The sequence below is a fragment of the Talpa europaea genome (genome assembly GCF_964194135.1).
Source record: "Talpa europaea genome assembly, chromosome: 8".
In the NCBI taxonomy this organism is placed as follows: domain Eukaryota; kingdom Metazoa; phylum Chordata; class Mammalia; order Eulipotyphla; family Talpidae; genus Talpa; species Talpa europaea.
Window position 1 is genome coordinate 119821288 of NC_140075.1, and position 17258 is coordinate 119838545.

Here is a 17258-nt window from a genome sequence, read left to right on the forward strand (position 1 = left end):
ACCGAGGGCTGGGAGGTGGGGGTAATAGTGCCGCGTGTGTGTCTGGTTTTCCCTTTTCTTTGATCTTCAAGTTTTACAGTTGGCCGTATTGGTGTTTGTAATTGGTTTTATTGGTTTTGTCATTAGAGGGGCCTTATTAGAAAATGTAATTAAAGAATGCCGTTACTGTGTGTGTGTTCCTATGCGACGGCAGAGTTTGGGGCGTCTGATTGGGGGGGCAGGGGCTCTGCAGGCAGCCCCAAGGAGAGGGTCTGTCCCAGGAAGCGGGCCTGGGTGGCTCGTGGGCAGGCGAGCTCACCGGGCTTCTCCTCGGTCCCAGATGACAGGATCTGCTCACCGCCCTTCATGGAGCTCACGAGTCTGTGCGGAGAGGACACCATGAGACTCCTGGAGAAGAATGGCCTGGCCTTCCCCTTCAGTACGTACCACCCCCGGCGGCCTGGTGTTCCGGCGAGCCCTGGGCCCCCCCAGCTGCACCCTGGAAACAGACCCTACTGATTGTGGGCGGAAGATACTGTTTGGCGTGTCCTGGCAGTGTCTGCCCAGGTCACCCTGAATGCAGATGCCAGCCATGGTCACGTCAGCCCATCCCCACCCGCTTCCCTCCCGAGGCGCCGCAGGGGTAGGAGAGTTGCACCCTGTGTCTGCCAGGCTGGGCTCGGCGGGCGAATGACCTTGCTCACCCTGCTGTACTTTTCTCTCTCCCACCCACAGTTTGCAAAACCAGAGTGGCTCATGGCACCAACTCCCACGAGGTGAGTGGAAGATTCGACGATCTGATTGCCGGCCGGTCTCCTCCCCCCATGCCTCCCACCTTCTTTCAGCCCGCAGCGTCTCCAGGGGAACCTTCTAGAGTCTGTGTGCCAGATCCCCTCCCTGTTGCTCCCACTCCCTGTCTGCTGTCTCCGCCCTTGCCCTGTGCCTGTCCTGTCCCCAAGGCGGGGATGGGTGTGCCTCTCCAAGCGCGAGCCAGGCATGCCCCAGCGTGACCTGTCCTCGGCCCCTGACCCACCAGGAGCGGTCACTCCCTGGGCGCCTGCTGGGCCAGGCTCTGGGCCAGGCCCGAGGGCTGTTCACTGGAAAGGTCCCGTCTTGCTGAATTTAGAAGGTGGGCAGAGGAAAGGTCACGGCCTGCTGACCTTTGTTCACCCACCCCTCACTCACTCATTCACTCAGGGTGTCCCGGCCCCAGCTCGGGCGCCAGGGGAGGGCGGGTGTGTAAGATGTGGGTGATGGGGATGGAGCCCTAGAGGGTGGAAGACGTGTCAGCGTCACGTGGTTCCAGAAGGAAGAGAGGAGCCTCTTGGGGCCTAGAGGAGCAGCCTGGGTTGGTCCTTTTGGGTCTCCCCAGCTTCACATTCTGGGGAGCCACACCTGGATATTCAGCTGGGGTTGTAGGACCCCAGCCACCCACACACAACTGCATTTCACACCCTTGGGGAGGACATTTCACACCCGTTTCAGGACTGGAGCTGGTTTTGCCAAACCACTTTGCATTTTCGTTTGAAATCCGGCTGCCCAGGTCCGGCGCCAAGACTTGCTGCCCCTCATCCCCAGTGATCTGTTCAGGGAGGGGGTCCTCTCTTCCGGGGCGCGGGGAGTCGGGAACAGAGCCTCTGAGGTTGGAATCTGATGTGTTGGAGACGCCCAGGGAGCTGCTTCCCAGGAGGTCCCTGGTGGGTGCCCCTTATGACATGACCCTGAGGGCTGGGAAGGGCTGCTCACCTGTTTCAGGAGTTCCTGGGGACGCTCAGTGCAGCAGGGACAGAAGACACCTTTGAGTTGTGATTGGCTTTGAACAGAGGGCCGGGCTTTCGATGGGGGTGCGAGGCCGTGCCTCAGCCTGCCGCGGCGCTGCCGCTGACCCACCCTTCCCCCGCTGGCTCAGCCCTTCAGGACCGGGACTAGTTTTGCCAAGCCACTCTGCGTTTTCATTTAAAGTCCACGGAACTGCTGGGGGTTTACTTTGCGTCTAAGCTGGTGCAAGCACAATGGCTTGCCCCGCTGTGGAACACCCACCCTTCTTTTTTTCAAACCACTAAGCCAAACCTCAGCGTGCACAGAGGACCCCACCATGGTTATGGGTATTGTTGCTGTTTTGCAGGTGAGGACACAGAGCTTATGCGGCCAGTGCTGGGCTGGGACTTGACCCCATGCCTGGCTCTTATTTTTGTCTAAAGGCCCAGGAGATGTTTGCTGTGGCATGCATGCATGCACACATGCACGCGCACACACGCACGCACGCACACACAAGTACTTTTGTTTCTCCATGTGGCCTAGTTCTCTGCTTTTTCTCCTGCCCAGCTGGGTGCTAGGCATGTTGGGGTGACCCTCTGTGACGGTTGAGGGTGGCAGCGGGCACAGATATGGGCAGCCGGCTGTAGGAGTCCTGATACCTCCTGGGCATCTGGTGCCTGAGCAAAGGACCATCTTTGGTTCCAACCCTGGCCACTCACCTGCGCTGTCCTGGGGGACCCAGCCTCCGCCAAAGTGGACAAGTTTCTCCAGCTGTCCCTCGGCCTTCCGGTTTCAGCCCCACCAAACCTTCCCATCAGGGGCCTCTGTCCCCAGAGGAGTCAGGGACCGGGAGCAGCGTATTCCCGCGTCTCCCTCAGTGTGGCTCACTCATAGTGTCACAGGCGAGACTGCGTGCCAGGCAGACCCATTCCATTCCCAGCTCTGTTGCCTTGCAGCCGGCCCCTGAGCTGCTCAGCTTCCTCTTCTGTACAAGAGGCATGACGCTAGTGGTGACAGAGTTGCATGTGAGGACACACCAGTGGACTTGCATAAATGCCTCCCATGGGCCCTGGGGTGTCCCAGGTACACAATAGGAGGCAACCTCATCATTGTACAAGCCCTCACCCCAGGCCTCCCAACCACCCCACCTCTCCTGGGACTTGGAGACGGGACCTCTAGGATGTCCTAGGGTTGATGAGCACGCATCCCAGGGGGTCCTCTTCCCTGGACTGCAGTGTGAACAGTGGGCTTATGCAGTGCGCAACCTGCTCCTCCCTACTTGGCACACCTGCTGGGGTCAGAGTCCCAAACCCTGCCATATTGTGGATTGAGCCCCACCCCACGCACCAGGGACTGAGAGTCTTCTTGGGAACCCCCACCCACAGAGCCAGGGACGGGCCTTGGTGGCAGTGTTCTGGCCGGGTGACACACTGTGTCTGAGGCTGGAGGGCTGGTGGACCCTGACGGAGTGTTTGGCCTCCTGCCTCCCCAGATGGCCATCGTGTTCAACCAGGAGGGCCTGAGCGCCATCCAGCCGCCCTGCGTGGTCCAGAATTTCATCAACCACAACGCCGTCTTGTACAAGGTGTTTGTGGTGGGCGAGTCCTACACCGTGGTCCAAAGGCCTTCGCTGAAGAACTTCTCCGCGGGCATGTCAGGTAACTGGGCCTCGTGCTGTTTCCGGCTGCTCCGGCCCTGGGCACGGCGGGGATTCAGCATTGGCCGTCTGCCCCTCCAGGCTTCCCACTGCCACACATGTGATTTCTGGAGGGGAGGAGGTGACCTGAAGGTTGACCGAGTTGTGAAGTGGTTGACACAGAGACCTTGGAAGGGGAGCGACACCCTGGTTCTGCCGGCCGTAGCAGGGGCTCTGTCCTCTGGCACCACCGAGGGGTTTCTATAGCCAGAGCGCTTCCTGGAGTGAATGGGACTCTCGAGCAGTGCTGGAATGGCCCTGACTGGCCATCTGCGAGGCAGCAGGAGGGGGCTGGCTTGTACGTGGGGCAGAGCCCCGACAGCCTCATGGAGTCGCTTCACCTCTGTTTTCCAAGTGGGGCGCACTGAGTTTCTCGCTGCTTTGGCAGCTGCCGGGGTGAATCTGTGCTGTTTGTAGTCAGCTGTGGTCTGGTTCACGGGCCTTCTTAGCTGTGGTCTGGTTCACGGGCCTTCTTAGCTGTGGGACCTGGGGCGGTCAGAGGGGGTAGTCCCCCCGCTGTGAGCCCTCCCAGTGAGGACCCCATGTCAGTGAGTAGCCGCTGGTCCTAAGTGTCGCTCAGGTGTCACCGGTGGGGGCCCTGGCTGACTCCGCCATCCTCTGGAACATCTGAGGGGGTTCTCTGGGGGGGGGGGGTGTGGGCAGCACCAGCTGCACACGGGATGCCAGGAGGCCATTTCAAGAGCTGACACTGGATGAAGACTTGCAGGTGTGGGGCTGCTCTGGAGAGTCTCCCAGTGGTTCCGAAGGCAGCTCTGAGGCAAGTTCTGGAGCTTTGGCATGGTCGACATGTCTTGGAACAAGCAGGCTTTCCCGGGGCCCCTTGGGGGACGGTGGGCTGTCCAGGCCTGTGCTCAGTGTGCCGTGCATTGCTCTGCCGGGGACCTGCCGCCGCTTCCTGAGCGGCCTCGGCTGCTTTAGCTCCTGAGCAGCAGGTGTGTCGTCTTAAAGTCCTTTCTGCAGCCACCACCTGTCACCGTCCACTCTTCATGGCTTCAGGCCACGCCTCTTGAGTAAAGTTAGCTGCTCCTGTCTCCCTCTCAGCCGCCTCCCCCGGGACGGTTTTCCTTCCCATTAACCCAACACAGAAAGCGGACGACAAAAACTGTCTGTTTTGCTTCTCTGAGAGCAGGTGGCCTTCCAACTGGACGTGGGCTCCAGGCTGCATTTTAAGGGTTCCAGACAACCCAACCCCCTGAAACATGAGGCGATCTGGGGCTGAGGGGACCAGTGTCCGGATGGTTCTTCCATATGTGATCTGTACCAACAAGAGGCTTTCTTACCAGTTGTGGGGTGGAAGAGACAGATGTTTTATAAATTCTGTTTCCTGATTTTTAGAAATATGTGCTTTAATTTTTAGAAATATTTTTAGAAATATGTGGATACTTTCTTGAATTAAAAGTTGTTTAAAAAAAAAACCCAAAATGCAAAATCACTCCATTTCCAGCCAAAGGTGTCCCTTTTTTCTTGGGGTGCTGGCAACGTGCTGGGCCGGTCTCTGTCCAGACGCAGAAGCCGTGGCCGCCTGTGTCTGTGTCTTCTCGTTTCCAGGTTGCCAGTTTTCCATAAATTGCAGACTGGCGCCGGGTAAGAGAGCAGATAAACACACAGAGCTAATGGAGAAAGGCTGATTATGCTCAGGCACGCTGAGTAACTTTCAGTGTGTCCATCCACCCGTGCCCAAAGCCGATTTCCTGTCCGCTGTCTTCGGGGCGCCGTGCCAGGGAGGGAGCTGCCGTGGGCTTTGTTCTTTTTACCCTGGTTCTCTCTCTCTGGGGGAGAAGCATGACCAATTGGGGCTCCAGGTTCTTTCCAGCCTCACCCTGGCTTTCTGGTTCCCGCTGCCCAGCATGGCACCCACTCCCCCAGTCTCCCCTGTCCAGGTGGGGAGGTAGGACCCCTGAAGTGTGGGTTTTTCTGGATCTGGGTGCAAACAGAGACACCAGCCTTCCCTCCACGCTGCTGCACGCTTCTGGCTCAGATTCACAGGAGTGCTTTGAACTCACCTAACGTCAGCCATGTCCTCCACGGTGGCAGCTCCCAGTGACCTCAGCGGGGACTGAAGTCAGGTGCTTAGGTGCTCGGCGTTAGTCTCGCTCCCCTTCTGGACAGGTTTAGTTCTTGCCTTGTTTCCTTAGTGGGCCCAGCACCTTGGTTGTGCTCTCCTTCCTGCGCAGTAGCCCCTTTTGGGGTGCACAGAGCAATGGTACTGCTGACGTCAGCGAGCAGGGGTCCTGCAAAAGGACCCGGTAGTACCTGTTTCCAAAAGGCCGGGTAGTACCCGTTTCCAGCTCAGTTACGATCAGTCCGTGTGAGAGAGCAGCTGGAGACAGTATGGAATCGAACGGGCCTGGCTGTGTTCCAGCAAAACTTTATTACAAACACTGTGGCCGGCCGGCCCCGGCCTGCAGTCTGCGGTGCCCTCAGCTCCCAGGCAGTGCCTCCGAGGTCCAACAAAAGCCTGCTGTGGGGCCAGGCTGTGTGCGCCATGCCCTGCCCTCATGTGCTTCCCTTCTAGAGGAGAAACTGCATGCAGGGAGGGCAGTAAGGTCGGGGCCTGTGGTGGTGCTGCACCCTGTGGAGTGAGGCAATCTCCTGCGCAGTGACCAGGGGTGGCCCCCAAAAAGTGATCCTTGTATGGAATGTGAGGGCAACACCGGGACGTTCTCGCCCTTCTCCAGAGAGACTTGAGGGCGAAGTGAATGAAGCTGAAGAAAGTGTGGCCGCAGCTCCCGGCTGCACCGCCGAGTGACTGGGCTGTGCGGGGCCTGCGCTCGTCATTTGCTCCTGTGAGCCTGTGCTTTCTCGTCTGCACATTGGGCAGAGAGATGCTGGTGTTCCTCATCACCCTCCCTGCCGTGCTGCAGGTGGTGATTCTTTGCCAGGGATCTGTGTGTTTTAGACCTAGTCTGGGAACTTTAGGGACAGGGCCCCCAAATCCAGGGGCTCCTAGGGTCCGAGAGCAAGGCCTGGCCTGGTCTGTCTTTGGAGGGAATACGTAGCTTAGAGCTGCCCCACGAGCTGACGCCAAGGCTCTGGCCGTCTCACCTGTATCGGCTTCTCAGCGTCCTTGGTCCGACGGAGTGGCGGGAAGCTGTTCCCACGCTCTCCCACCTGTGCTGAGGCTTCGCGTAGTCAAGAGCTGAGCCCTGCTGAGTAGTGGCCGGAGCTCCCAGGTCAGAGTTAGCCAGGAAGGATGAGATTTTGATTGATCTTGCCACAAGAAGCTGCTGGGTGATGTGGTCCAGCTCAATGGACGCTGACATCCTGGTGCACAGCTCCCTTCCCTCCCTGGCAGGCCCTGCAGGCTTCCCAGCCCCCTGCACGTGGCTATGTCCACCTGTTTCAGGTGGCCCTTCTCCCCCCAGGCCTGTTCTGCCAGCCTGGCCATTGCCCCTGGGGACCCAAGGGGTGGGTGAGGCATCCTGATCTTGATGGGGCTGAGCCAGGCTGGGCTGCAGGGTGAGAAGGCGGGCAGTGCCTCAGAAAGCAGAACACCCATCCCAGCTGCTTGAGCCCTGCTCCGACCTCTGTCCACAGGGCTCGCCACCCACCAAGGCTCACTCCTTTTGGCTGTGGGTGCCCAGGAGGAGAGACCGTGGGGCTGCTCGGCGCAAGTCCTGCAGGGTGTTTATTTTCCCCAGGCTCCTCCCCAGGACCGTCTCTCGTGCCCCCCGTCTGGACTGGCTCTGGTCGGAGCAGCGGGAGGACTGTCGGGCACACCAGGGCGGCCAGGGGCCTGTGTGCCCCGCTAGCGGGAAGGATGCCAGGTACATCTCAGCGCCTGCCTGCTTGGCCTCCGCCCGAATCACTTCCTCATGCATGATCGTTGCAGCGCCGTAGTCCTGGAGCTGGCGGGGTCATTAGCAGCCAGGGCAGGTGTCCCCTCGCCCTGGCCCCTGGCACACAGCCCTTCACTGGGTCCCCGGATCAGCATTGTGTCCTGTGGGACGGCAGCCACAATGTCCCGGAAGGACTGAGGCAGAGCTGCTGGGGCCACGTGGGGGCTGGTGCCCAGGATGACCCGATGCCATGCTTGGGGGCAGTCACTGGGTGGCGAGAGACAGCTCTGCAGAATCAGCCCCAGCTTGTGGTTTGGTGATTCTTGCAATCGTGTGCCCACGCCTCCAAGTGCTGCTGACCAGCTGATCAACTGGCCCCTGATCTTAGGCGTCCCCAGACGACCTTAGTTTACTCCCCAAGGACATTCCTACTCTGGATGAATCAACGCACTGATTGCTCATCGCTCTCATTCTTGGGATTGGTCTACCTCTCTGGGTGCCCCTGCGGGACGGAGGGGACCGGGCTGCCTGGGAGGTGGGCATGGGGCAGGGGAGTTGGGGGTGAGGGGGCAGAGGGTGTTTCAGGAGGCTGTGCCAAGCTTCCAGAGTCAGAAATGATGAGGACGCTTGCTTGGATGGGTCCTGGAGAAGCCCATGTCCTGACCAGCTGGGTTTTCCCCTCGGTAGCTGGGGGATGCAGGGCCCCGTGCCCTCCAGGCACTCACATGCTGTGTGGCAGCCCGGCTGTCAACTGAATGCCACCCCAAAAAGAATCCGGCAGATCCCGGCGGGGTAGGGAACGCTGTAGGGAACGCTGGGTTAAAGGGCATTCACTCGCGTTTGCAGCCCTGGGCCTCGATCCTCGGGCCCACATTTCCCACCCAGCCCTTTGCACCCCTCGGTCCAGATAGGACGCTGAGAGGGAGACGTGGGCTTGTCGAGGCAGTCGTGTTAATTTGGGAGGGAAGGGCCGGGCACACGTCGCCGGAGGTGTGGTGTATCCCGGTGGGTGCCGCGCCCTGGACGGGAGAGGGCCCCGGCCCGCGGCTGGGATGGTGCTGCCCCCTGGCGGCGGGTGGCGGCGTCCCTGCTCCCGCCTTGAGCGTCTAACGCGCTTGTCTTGCTCTTGCAGACCGGGAGTCCATCTTCTTCAACAGCCACAACGTGTCCAAGCCGGAGTCGTCCTCCGTCCTGACCGCGGTAGGTCCCCCCGCCAAGGTGGCCGCCTGAGGCCGGCCTCGCCTGAGCCGGGGCTGGGGGTGCTGCTCGCTGTGCGGCCTGGGCTCTCCAGCCGGGCCAGGGTGGGGGACCTTTGCCCCCACGCCGGGGCCCTGGCAAGTTCCAGAGGTCACGCTCCTCCTCACTCGCTTGGGCCTGTGCTGGTAGCGCCCGGCAGCCTGCTCGCCTCCGCCTGGAAGGTTCCTCCGGCTGGAAGCTGCTGCCTCTTCTCCCCCCCAGGAAAGCCCGCTCACGAGGACTCTGAAGACGGGCGGGCTGCGCCGCCTTTCTCTTCATTTAAACAAGGGATGGGCGCGACACCCCTCGCCCCGCGTTTTCCTTTTTCTCTGCTTGTCTGTGGGAGTCCAGCAACCTGGGTAGCGGCCCCCGGGCTGTGCGCCAAGGCCCGGGCGCTGTGAGCAGGGCGGCCACCCAGAGTCACCGCGAGTGACCGCCGTCTCCCTCTCGGCCGGCCCGTCTGTGAGGTGGGAGGGGGTGAGCCTCGACGCCGCAGGGCCTCCCCTCTGTGTCGTCAGGGCTCCCCAGGGCAGATAACATGTGAGAACAGAAGGGACATGTGTCTCCTTTCTCTTGGGGACAGAAGCCGCCTGCCGGCCACCTGCCGGCCTGGCCGTTGCGTGTCCAGGTGCCTCGTGTCATCCTCCCCCACACCCAGGGTCCCACCAGCTCCCCTCTTGGTGCAAGGAGCCCCGGCCTGGCCTGGAAGCCCCCCCTCCCCACTGGACAACCCCAACCCCAGGGTGGACCCAGCCGCCCTCTCAGCCGGCAGGCCCCGAGCCCTAGTATGGGGGGTTGGTTACGGGTGTGAACACTGACGAGACTGCCTAGGATCAGACCCCAGCTCCGGAATGTTCCAGCTGTGTGTCTTCACGTGAGCCACGCCGCCTCTGTGGGCCTCGGTGTCTCAGTCCTGCCCTGTGGGGTGATTGTGGGGCTTAGGGCGTTTTGAGACGGACAAGCACGCACAGCCCTGCCAGGCGTGGGTAAGTGCTGGACGGGAACGAGGACGGTCCCGCTGCCCACCTGCTGCATCCAGGACCAGCCTGTGTTTCTGACCCATGCCAGGATCCTCAAGCCTTTATCTTGTCGTGGGATGACTGTTCAGCTTTAGGTAATCAAAGGGCTTCAGGAGGATTTCTGAGATTCCTCCGCTGAGCTGAGAAAGTGTTTTTATAAACAGCATGTCACAGGACTCCAGTAACGCAGCAGCCACGGCTCCCTCTGCCAGGCCTGCCCTGCGAGCCTTAAACATTAGCTTCTTGGGTCCACACCACCGCCCCAGGGCATAGGTATTCTTATTGCTCCACTCACTGGGACGAGAAAACCAGGCTCTGCAGGGATGTGTTTTGGCTCCAGGCATGTCATGGGGAGTGGGCAGCGCCGAGGCATCTGCTGGGTCCCTTACCAGGGACAGCTGCCCTGGCTGAGCCTCACTGACTGAGTGCCCAGGAGGCGGTGCCTACCAGGCTCCAGCAGGTGCTCCTCGGCAAGCCAGGCTGGCACTGCCCGATAGAGAGATTTGCCCCCCAAGAAGACATCCAGGCTGTGGCGTCTTGGGCATGAGGGGTGTCCCTGCTGCAGAGCCGGTGGGCGGCCCTGCAGTCAGCACAGATGGCACCGGGTGTGGGTCCCTGCGCCACGTCTCTGGCTGGAAGCTCCCAGGGGCTCTCCACCCTCCTGTGCTGGGTATGAGCCTGTGTCCTGGGGGCCCAGGGTCTGTTCCGAGCCCTCGGAACCAACTTCGCCATTTATTCTTTTTGTGTGTAATTGAGGTAAAATTCACATCACAATTAGCCATTTTAAATGACCGAGGTGGTGCAGTGTCCACCACCACCGCTGACTAGTTCCAGAGCATTCTCATTGCCCCAAAAGAAAACCCTGTCCCCATTAAGCCGTTGCTCCCAGCCCAGCTTAGCTCCCAGCCCCTGGCAACGGCTAATCTGCTTTTCGTCTTCATGCATTTGGGCACGCCGGACATTTGTGTCAGGGGGTCATGTGATACGTGACCCGTTGGGCTTGGTTTTTTTCACTGCCCGGGTTTCCGGGGTTCACCCACATGATGGCGCGTGTGGCTGGGTGCTGTTCCCTCGTGCGGCCGCCGCCGTCTGCTTATCTTTTCATCTCGGATGGGCTGTCTCGGCCCTGGTGGTCGAGCTCCCGTTTCCAGTCCTCTTGGTACCTGCCCAGGAGTGGCGGTGCAGGTCACGTGCTCATTCTGTCTTTAACTCTCTGACCCGGCTTCACTTTTATTTCTGACGCATCAGCCCTGAGCCCGCAACCCTGGGGCTCCGGGATTTACTGATCGTCCCGTGCTAGTCCTCGCCTGGCTGACTTGTCGGCGACATGCATCATCCCTGCCCTAAAACACAGGTGGAGCACCTCCTCCCAGCCAGGCAGCTGCCCCCCGCCACCCCCCACCCGGCCCGTCCCCAACTCCGCACCCTCAGGCTTCCTCCCATCAAGTTTGCGGTGGAGGCCTCACTGGTTCCGTTTTGCAGATGAGCAGACGGAGGCTGGAGAGGTGCTTTTCCTTTAAGACCACAGAGCTAGAAATTCACTGCAGGGTTCACATCCAGATTCCTCTGACTTGAAGTCACTCCAGTGCCAAGTTCTACTTCCTTGGCGGCCCCGGCAGGGGCCGCATTTGAGTCTCTGAAGACCAGCTGTGACTAGAGCAGAAAATGAGTGTGTGTGTGTGTGTGTGTGTGTGTGTGTGTGTGTGTGTGTGTGTGTGGCGAGGGGGGCGGTGTCCAGGGCAGGTGGGAGGACCATGCTTGGGGTGGCCCCGCTAGCCCCGCGGAAGCTTCCTGAAGGCTGAACCCCAGCTGGGACTTGTATGGGAGCAGCAGAGTAGCTGCTTTGGGGAACTCGGTTCTTGTGGGACGTGAGTGCGGGAAACTTAGCTGCTGGTCGGGAAGGGGGGTTGGTGAGCCCCTCCCAGGAGCTCTGGGACGCCCCTGGTTCCAGGCAGTAGGTGGAGGCTGGTCCTTGGTGAACCAGCCTGCACCCACAGGTGAACCCTGCACCCACAGCCCTGGGCCTCTGGTGACGGCTGCTTACAAAAGTCCCCCCGCTGCGCCTCTGCCCGGTGTTCAGCTGCTCCCAGCTCCCTCCTGCAGGTTCTTCCGTCGCGTCCACTGTGCCCTGGGAGGTGCCTTTTTCCTCCCTCCCCTGCCCACATCCTCCCCGCACCATGAAGTCTTCTGGGTCCGCTGCAGACGCCCCATCCCCTTCCCCCTGCTGCGGCTGCGTTTCCGAGGCGAGCAAACCCAGGTCCAAATGCAGCCTGTGGGCCTGAGCTGCGTGGCGCCGGCCTGGCCCCCGAGCCTCCGAACTTCGTCTCCCCTGAGTGTAAATCACCACTCGTGCCGCCGCCGCGGGTGGTTGTGGGACCCGCGGGGTCGTGTGCACTGTGCTCCTAGTGCCTGCCCGGCCCAGGGTCCCGTCCAGGGCCTCCGCGCCAGTCTGCCCTGCCTCCCTCCTGCCTCCCTCCTGGGGGCGGGCCGGGGCCATGTTTGGCGTGTTTGGCGCGGCCAGGGCCTCCTGCCCCCGCCTGACGCCCGTGCGTGTGCGCGCGTGTCTCGGCAGCTGGACAAGATCGAGGGCGTGTTCGAGCGGCCGAGCGACGAGGTCATCCGGGAGCTGTCTCGGGCCCTGCGGCAGGCGCTGGGCGTCTCCCTCTTTGGGATCGACATCATCATCAACAACCAGACGGGGCAGCATGCCGTCATCGACGTCAACGCCTTCCCAGGTGAGCCGGGCCTGGGCGCGCCCCTCCCCGCTAGGACCATCCGTGGGGCTGGGGCGACGCGGCCCCTCTCAGCCTCAGCTGCTAGCGGGGGGCCCCTGGCACGAAGGAGGAACTCTTAAAGCCAGGAGCCTCCCAGGGAAGCCAATAGGATGCCACTTGGGCCACCCGCAGCCATGAGAGCGAGTCGGGGAGGCTCGGGGAGGCCTGGGGCCGCACGCGTGGCCCAGGAGAGCCAGAGGCCGGGTCTAGGAATCATCGCCCAGCGCCCTGGTGGCACTGCCCAGCCCTCTCAGACTATGCTTTGCGAGCCTGGACTAGAGCGCTCACGGGGCCCAGCCTGAGGGGTGGCCCCGATGCCCCTGCACGCCTGGCCGCATGCTGGGCTCTGGGGAGTAATGACGGCAGGAGGCACAGGCCTTGTTGGCACCCGCAGCCAGGCCGCCCTCCTCCTCACTGCAGCACCCAGCACCGCGAGGCGCTCCATTCCCGAGGGGACCTGCAGGCTGGGTGCTGGTGACTTGTGTGAGGAGCCAGAATGGGGGCCCTGCACCCTGACGCAGCTCCCTGCCTCTACTGCAGCCTGTGACGGGACAAAGCCATCTAGGGGGGTGGTCTAGGTGCTCACCTCTGCACAGTGGGAGCACCGGCTCCCACCGGCTCCCACTGGCTCCCACCAGCTCCCAGGTCATTTGCACAGCGCCTGGCCCAGAGCTGCTGCTCTCCTGGGCTACATAGACACATGGGTTCCCTCCTGCAGGAGCCACGCCAGTTTTGGGACAGGGCGAGCAGACCCTCTCCTGGCACCTCAGCCTCAGGGCTCCATATACCCCCAGCCCCCCCAAGAAGCAGACACAGCACCCTGGGCTCTGCCCCAAGGGACAGCAGAGCTGTTGCTGAGTAATCACTGATGGTCCCTGGAGTTGGCATGACGTGACTCTCCTTCTCCCACCCCAGCCTGTGTCTCTGCCCTGGAAACCCAGCACTGGCCTCCCAGGGCCAGTCCTTCTCTCCAGCCCCAGCTGCTCTGGAAGAAGCCCCGGTTTTGGGGTGGCGAGCATAGCACCACATGTGTCAAGGCCCAGACAGGACTGTGGGGCCTGGTTCAGAGCCCAGTTCTGCCCGCCTGGGGTGTTGTGTCCTTGTCTGAAACAGGCTGATCCTGGGCCCTGTTCCCTGGGGGCCGCCAGGATGCCACAGCCGAGGCATGTGAGGCCTGCAGCCCCGCAGCAGAGCGGAGGCCTCTCACCACCTCACCTGCCTGCAGATAGTCACACGGCCACCTTTCTGTCTTTGGACCCGTTATTTAACTGTCCGTGCCTTGGTTTCCTGTCTGTGAAATTGTTAGGGGGAACAGGCTGTCCTAAAGCTAATTCCACACAGGCTTCGTGGACGCCACCCCCACCCCAGGCCAAAGCCAAAGACACTGGGAACTCCACATCCCATCCCCACCCAAGGGAAGGTGGCTGGGACCTGAGGGTGGGGTTCAGCAGCCAGGTTGGTACAAAGCCAGACACGTGGGCTTTGGGGGGGGGGGTCCCTCATTTTGGCTCCCCGCCAGCTGTTATAGGACAGCCCCGATATTGAACGGGTTCCTGGCTGGGGGTCCTCACCCGCGCGCTTACAAGGGCCTTATGAACACTCCACTGCAGGCGCCCACAGAAGGTTCATAAAAGGTTTATTCACAAGGGACAAGGAAAGAAGGAAAATGGACAACTCAGGGGGAAACTAGGGAAATAAAGTCTTTCATGCGTCCTCCCCGATCCGCCAACCTGGAAACCCAAAGGCACTCTCAGAGCTGGCCGGACGCTGCGAGCTGGCGGAGGGAGAGCCAAAAAACGGGATCCCCCCCCCAAAGCCCACGTGTCTGGCTTTCTACCAACCTGGCTGCTGAACCCCACCCTCAGGTCGCAGCCACCTTCCCTTGGGTGGGGATGGGATGTGGAGTTCCCAGTGTCTTTGGCTTTGGCCTGGGGTGGGGGTGGCGTCCACAAAGCCTGTGTGGAATTAGCTCTAGGACAGCCTTTTCCCCCTAACAAAATGGGGACAGAGTTGTGACGTTTGGGGACTGGAGGTGCGCACAGGAAGTGTGGTGCACACCAGCTATTCACCCACTTCGCCGGGCTCCTCCACCTGCCCCCTCGGCCCGGCCGGCCTCCCGCCCCAGCGGCTGAGAGTATGTCAGCGGCCCCTGCCCCCAGCCCTGGGTGGGCTTTTCTGTAAAGGCCACGCGTGACCCATTTCTGACCCTCCTCACCCCACTCGCCCTGATGACTGAGACCAGCCCAGAGGGCACAAGAGGGTTTCAGTTACTCCTCAGCACCCGGCCCGGGCTGTATGTGTCGGGGGCGGGGGGGGGGGGCGGGGGGCTGTGGACGGGGGTCAGTGCCTGGATCCCCTCCCAAAGCGCAGGCCCTTGTTCCTTTTCAGGGGTGCACTTCCTGCCATGCTGGGTGTTCTTGGAGCTGTGCACTCATTCTCATCCCTCCACCTGCGTTCAGGCGGGAGGCAGCATCTCCACCCCCCACCCCAGTTTTCTTTGGGAGTCAGCAAAATTCTTGCCCTTGTTCTAGAACCTGCTTGGTGGCTCTGAGGACTTGTTTGCTGACATTCGCATCTGTGTTGGGAAATGTGGGCCCCAGCGGGCACCAGGCTTCTGCTGAGGAGACCCAGCCTGCTTAGTTAAGGGGTGTGGGTGAGCAGTGGGGGGCAGGGCCAGGTGTGGGTGGGCAGTGTCTATGGGGGGCGGTCTCTGTCCTTGGCCTTGATGCTCAGAGCCTGCGGCACAGGCCCTCCTTGCATGTATTTGTAGGGTGAGAAGGAAAGACTCAGCCCTGGGAGCCAATCCTGTTACTCGGGTGTCCCATGCCCCTCAGTTGTGCCCATGGAGACTGCCCCCTGACCCCCAGAATTCTCATTTTACACATGAGGAGGCGGGGCCCAGCCATGTGGCATCAAGGGGTGTTTATCATTCGGAACATAAGCAGTGTGGGCCTGGCACTGCCGCCTCCAGCCGCCACAGCCCCAGGTGATGGCACCTTACCCCGTCAGGAGCTGCACCCGGGTTTTCTCACCAGCTCCAGTTCTGTCTACAGCTTGTCATACCCCCGGGGTTCAGGGACCAACACTCTGGGGTCCCCTTCCGCAACTCTGAGCCCAGGCCATGTGACTTCCGCCGGCCACTCTCCATGTAAACGGTATCATAGAAGCACCCACCTTGGGTTCTGGGAGTCCCCTCAGCCCCCCAGCCTCGCCTCCCCTGGTGCTCACGCTGCTGGCTAAGCGGCCTGTGCTGTCTCCCCCCACCTCCCCAGGCTACGAGGGTGTGAGTGAGTTCTTCACCGACCTCCTGAACCACATCGCCACCATCCTGCAGGCCCAGAGCGCGGCCACGGCGGCCCCGGGGGACGCGGCCCCGCAGAGGCACAGCAGGCTCCTGGCGGAGCAGGCGGGCAGCCTGGCAGCGGAGCGGACGTGCAGCGCCAGCCCCGGCTGCTGCAGCAGCATGATGGGCCAGGACCCGCCCTGGGCAGCGGAGGCCGACGCCGGCAGCGTGGGCGCGGGCAGCACCGCCAAGCTGCCCCACCAGAGACTCGGCTGCACCGCCGCCGTGTCGCCCAGCTTCCAGCAGCACTGCGTGGCCTCGCTGACCACCAAGGCCTCGTCCCAGTAGCCACGGAGCCCAGGACCCAGAGGGGCAGGTTGGCCTCGGAGCACCCACGTGGGGCAGCGGCTCCCCGCGGTGACGCTACTACTAAGAATTCCCAATGATCTGATTCTTTTTTTTTTTTTTTAACCTGATTTTCTGATGTCATGACCTGAAGGGGGTGGGTAGGGAGGGGGAGAGGGGAAAGAACCCCAGGTGGTCCAGCCTCGTGGAGAAGGGGCCGCCCACCTAACGCCTGCTGTGCAGATCTCTTCACTGGGTTTACACACGCTGTGTTTCCAACACTAGGCCTGAATGTGGGGGTGTGTGATTGGTGTGTGTGTGCATGTGTGCACCTGTGCGTGTGTCTGTGGGGGTGTGTGCGTGTGTGTGCACACGCGCTTGCACCACGACTGTTTGTCCTGATGGCTGCTGTGGACCAGGCCTCGGGGACCCTGGAGGTGCTGCCCGTGTTCAGGCCGTCGCTGACCGGAGCACGTGACCGCGCGGGTCTCCTGTCCAGCCCCCCCTCCCCCCCCCCAGGCCCCTGTGACATCTGCAGCTTGGCGAGTGTCCCGCATGGGAGACTGGGCTGTGGTCACCCGCTGCCACTCTCGACAGGGAAGACGGATGCTTCCTGGGGGGGGGAGGCCATGCCCCGGGGTGGCCGCCTCGCTTCACGTCCAGCTCCCTGGAGTCCACGTGTCCGAGCAGCCTGCCCAAGCGCGCCGCTGCCTGGGGCTTGGGGTGAGGCTGCCTGGCCGGGAGCCCCAGACCCGTCCCGCCTGTGCCAAGGATTTGTGCCGAGACTGAGCGAAGCATTCCGAGAGTCGCTGGCCGCGTGTCCTGTGTCTGAGGGGATTCGCGAGACCAGAGGACCCCGAGGAGCACGCGACACCCTCCTCCCGCCCCCCGTGCCACGGCCTCCCTGTCCTCGTAGTGGCCTAGACGAGATGCCCCTTGGCATCCGGGCAATGTGGGCCCTCTTCCTGGGCGGGAGGAGGCTCCCCATACACATCACTCCTGTGCACACCTGCCCGATCACCCTTCCCCACAGGCGCCATCCACTGCTCTGTATTCACTGCGGGCCCCGCACACCGGGCTGGCAGGGTGTGCAGCCAGGTGCCAGGGGCTGTCGCCCAGAGGTGAGAAAATGTATCCCGCCTCTCTCCACCCGCTGGACCCCTCCCCAGTGACAGCAGACGGACCACTGGTCAGTGGGTCAGAGTCCACGGTCCAGCTGGCAGCCGCCTCTGCAGAGAAGTGGGCGATGGGCAGCTCTGCCAAGGGTGGACGATGAACGCTGGGCAGGGGCATCGGACCCCGCGTGGTTTTGTGTCTTAAGGTTCAGTTCACTTTGAACTGAGCGGCCTGCCCCGCTCCTGGAAAGGG

General features: G+C 61.9%; 1 protein-coding gene across 1 annotated transcript in view; it reads left to right on the forward strand.

Moving 5' to 3' along the window:
* ITPK1 (inositol-tetrakisphosphate 1-kinase) overlaps positions 1-16045 on the forward strand; it is a gene marked incomplete at its 5' end in the record, with an annotated part of 134137 nt that extends 118092 nt beyond the window's left edge. The window contains 6 exons of the mRNA XM_084241053.1: positions 320-418; positions 715-755; positions 3230-3395; positions 8366-8433; positions 12061-12223; positions 15535-16045. Of these exons, the coding sequence (XP_084097179.1) occupies positions 320-418; positions 715-755; positions 3230-3395; positions 8366-8433; positions 12061-12223; positions 15535-15893 (896 nt within the window). The 3' untranslated portion in view covers positions 15894-16045. The remainder of the gene's footprint in view (positions 1-319; positions 419-714; positions 756-3229; positions 3396-8365; positions 8434-12060; positions 12224-15534) is intronic.
* Positions 16046-17258: the final 1213 nt, after the last annotated feature.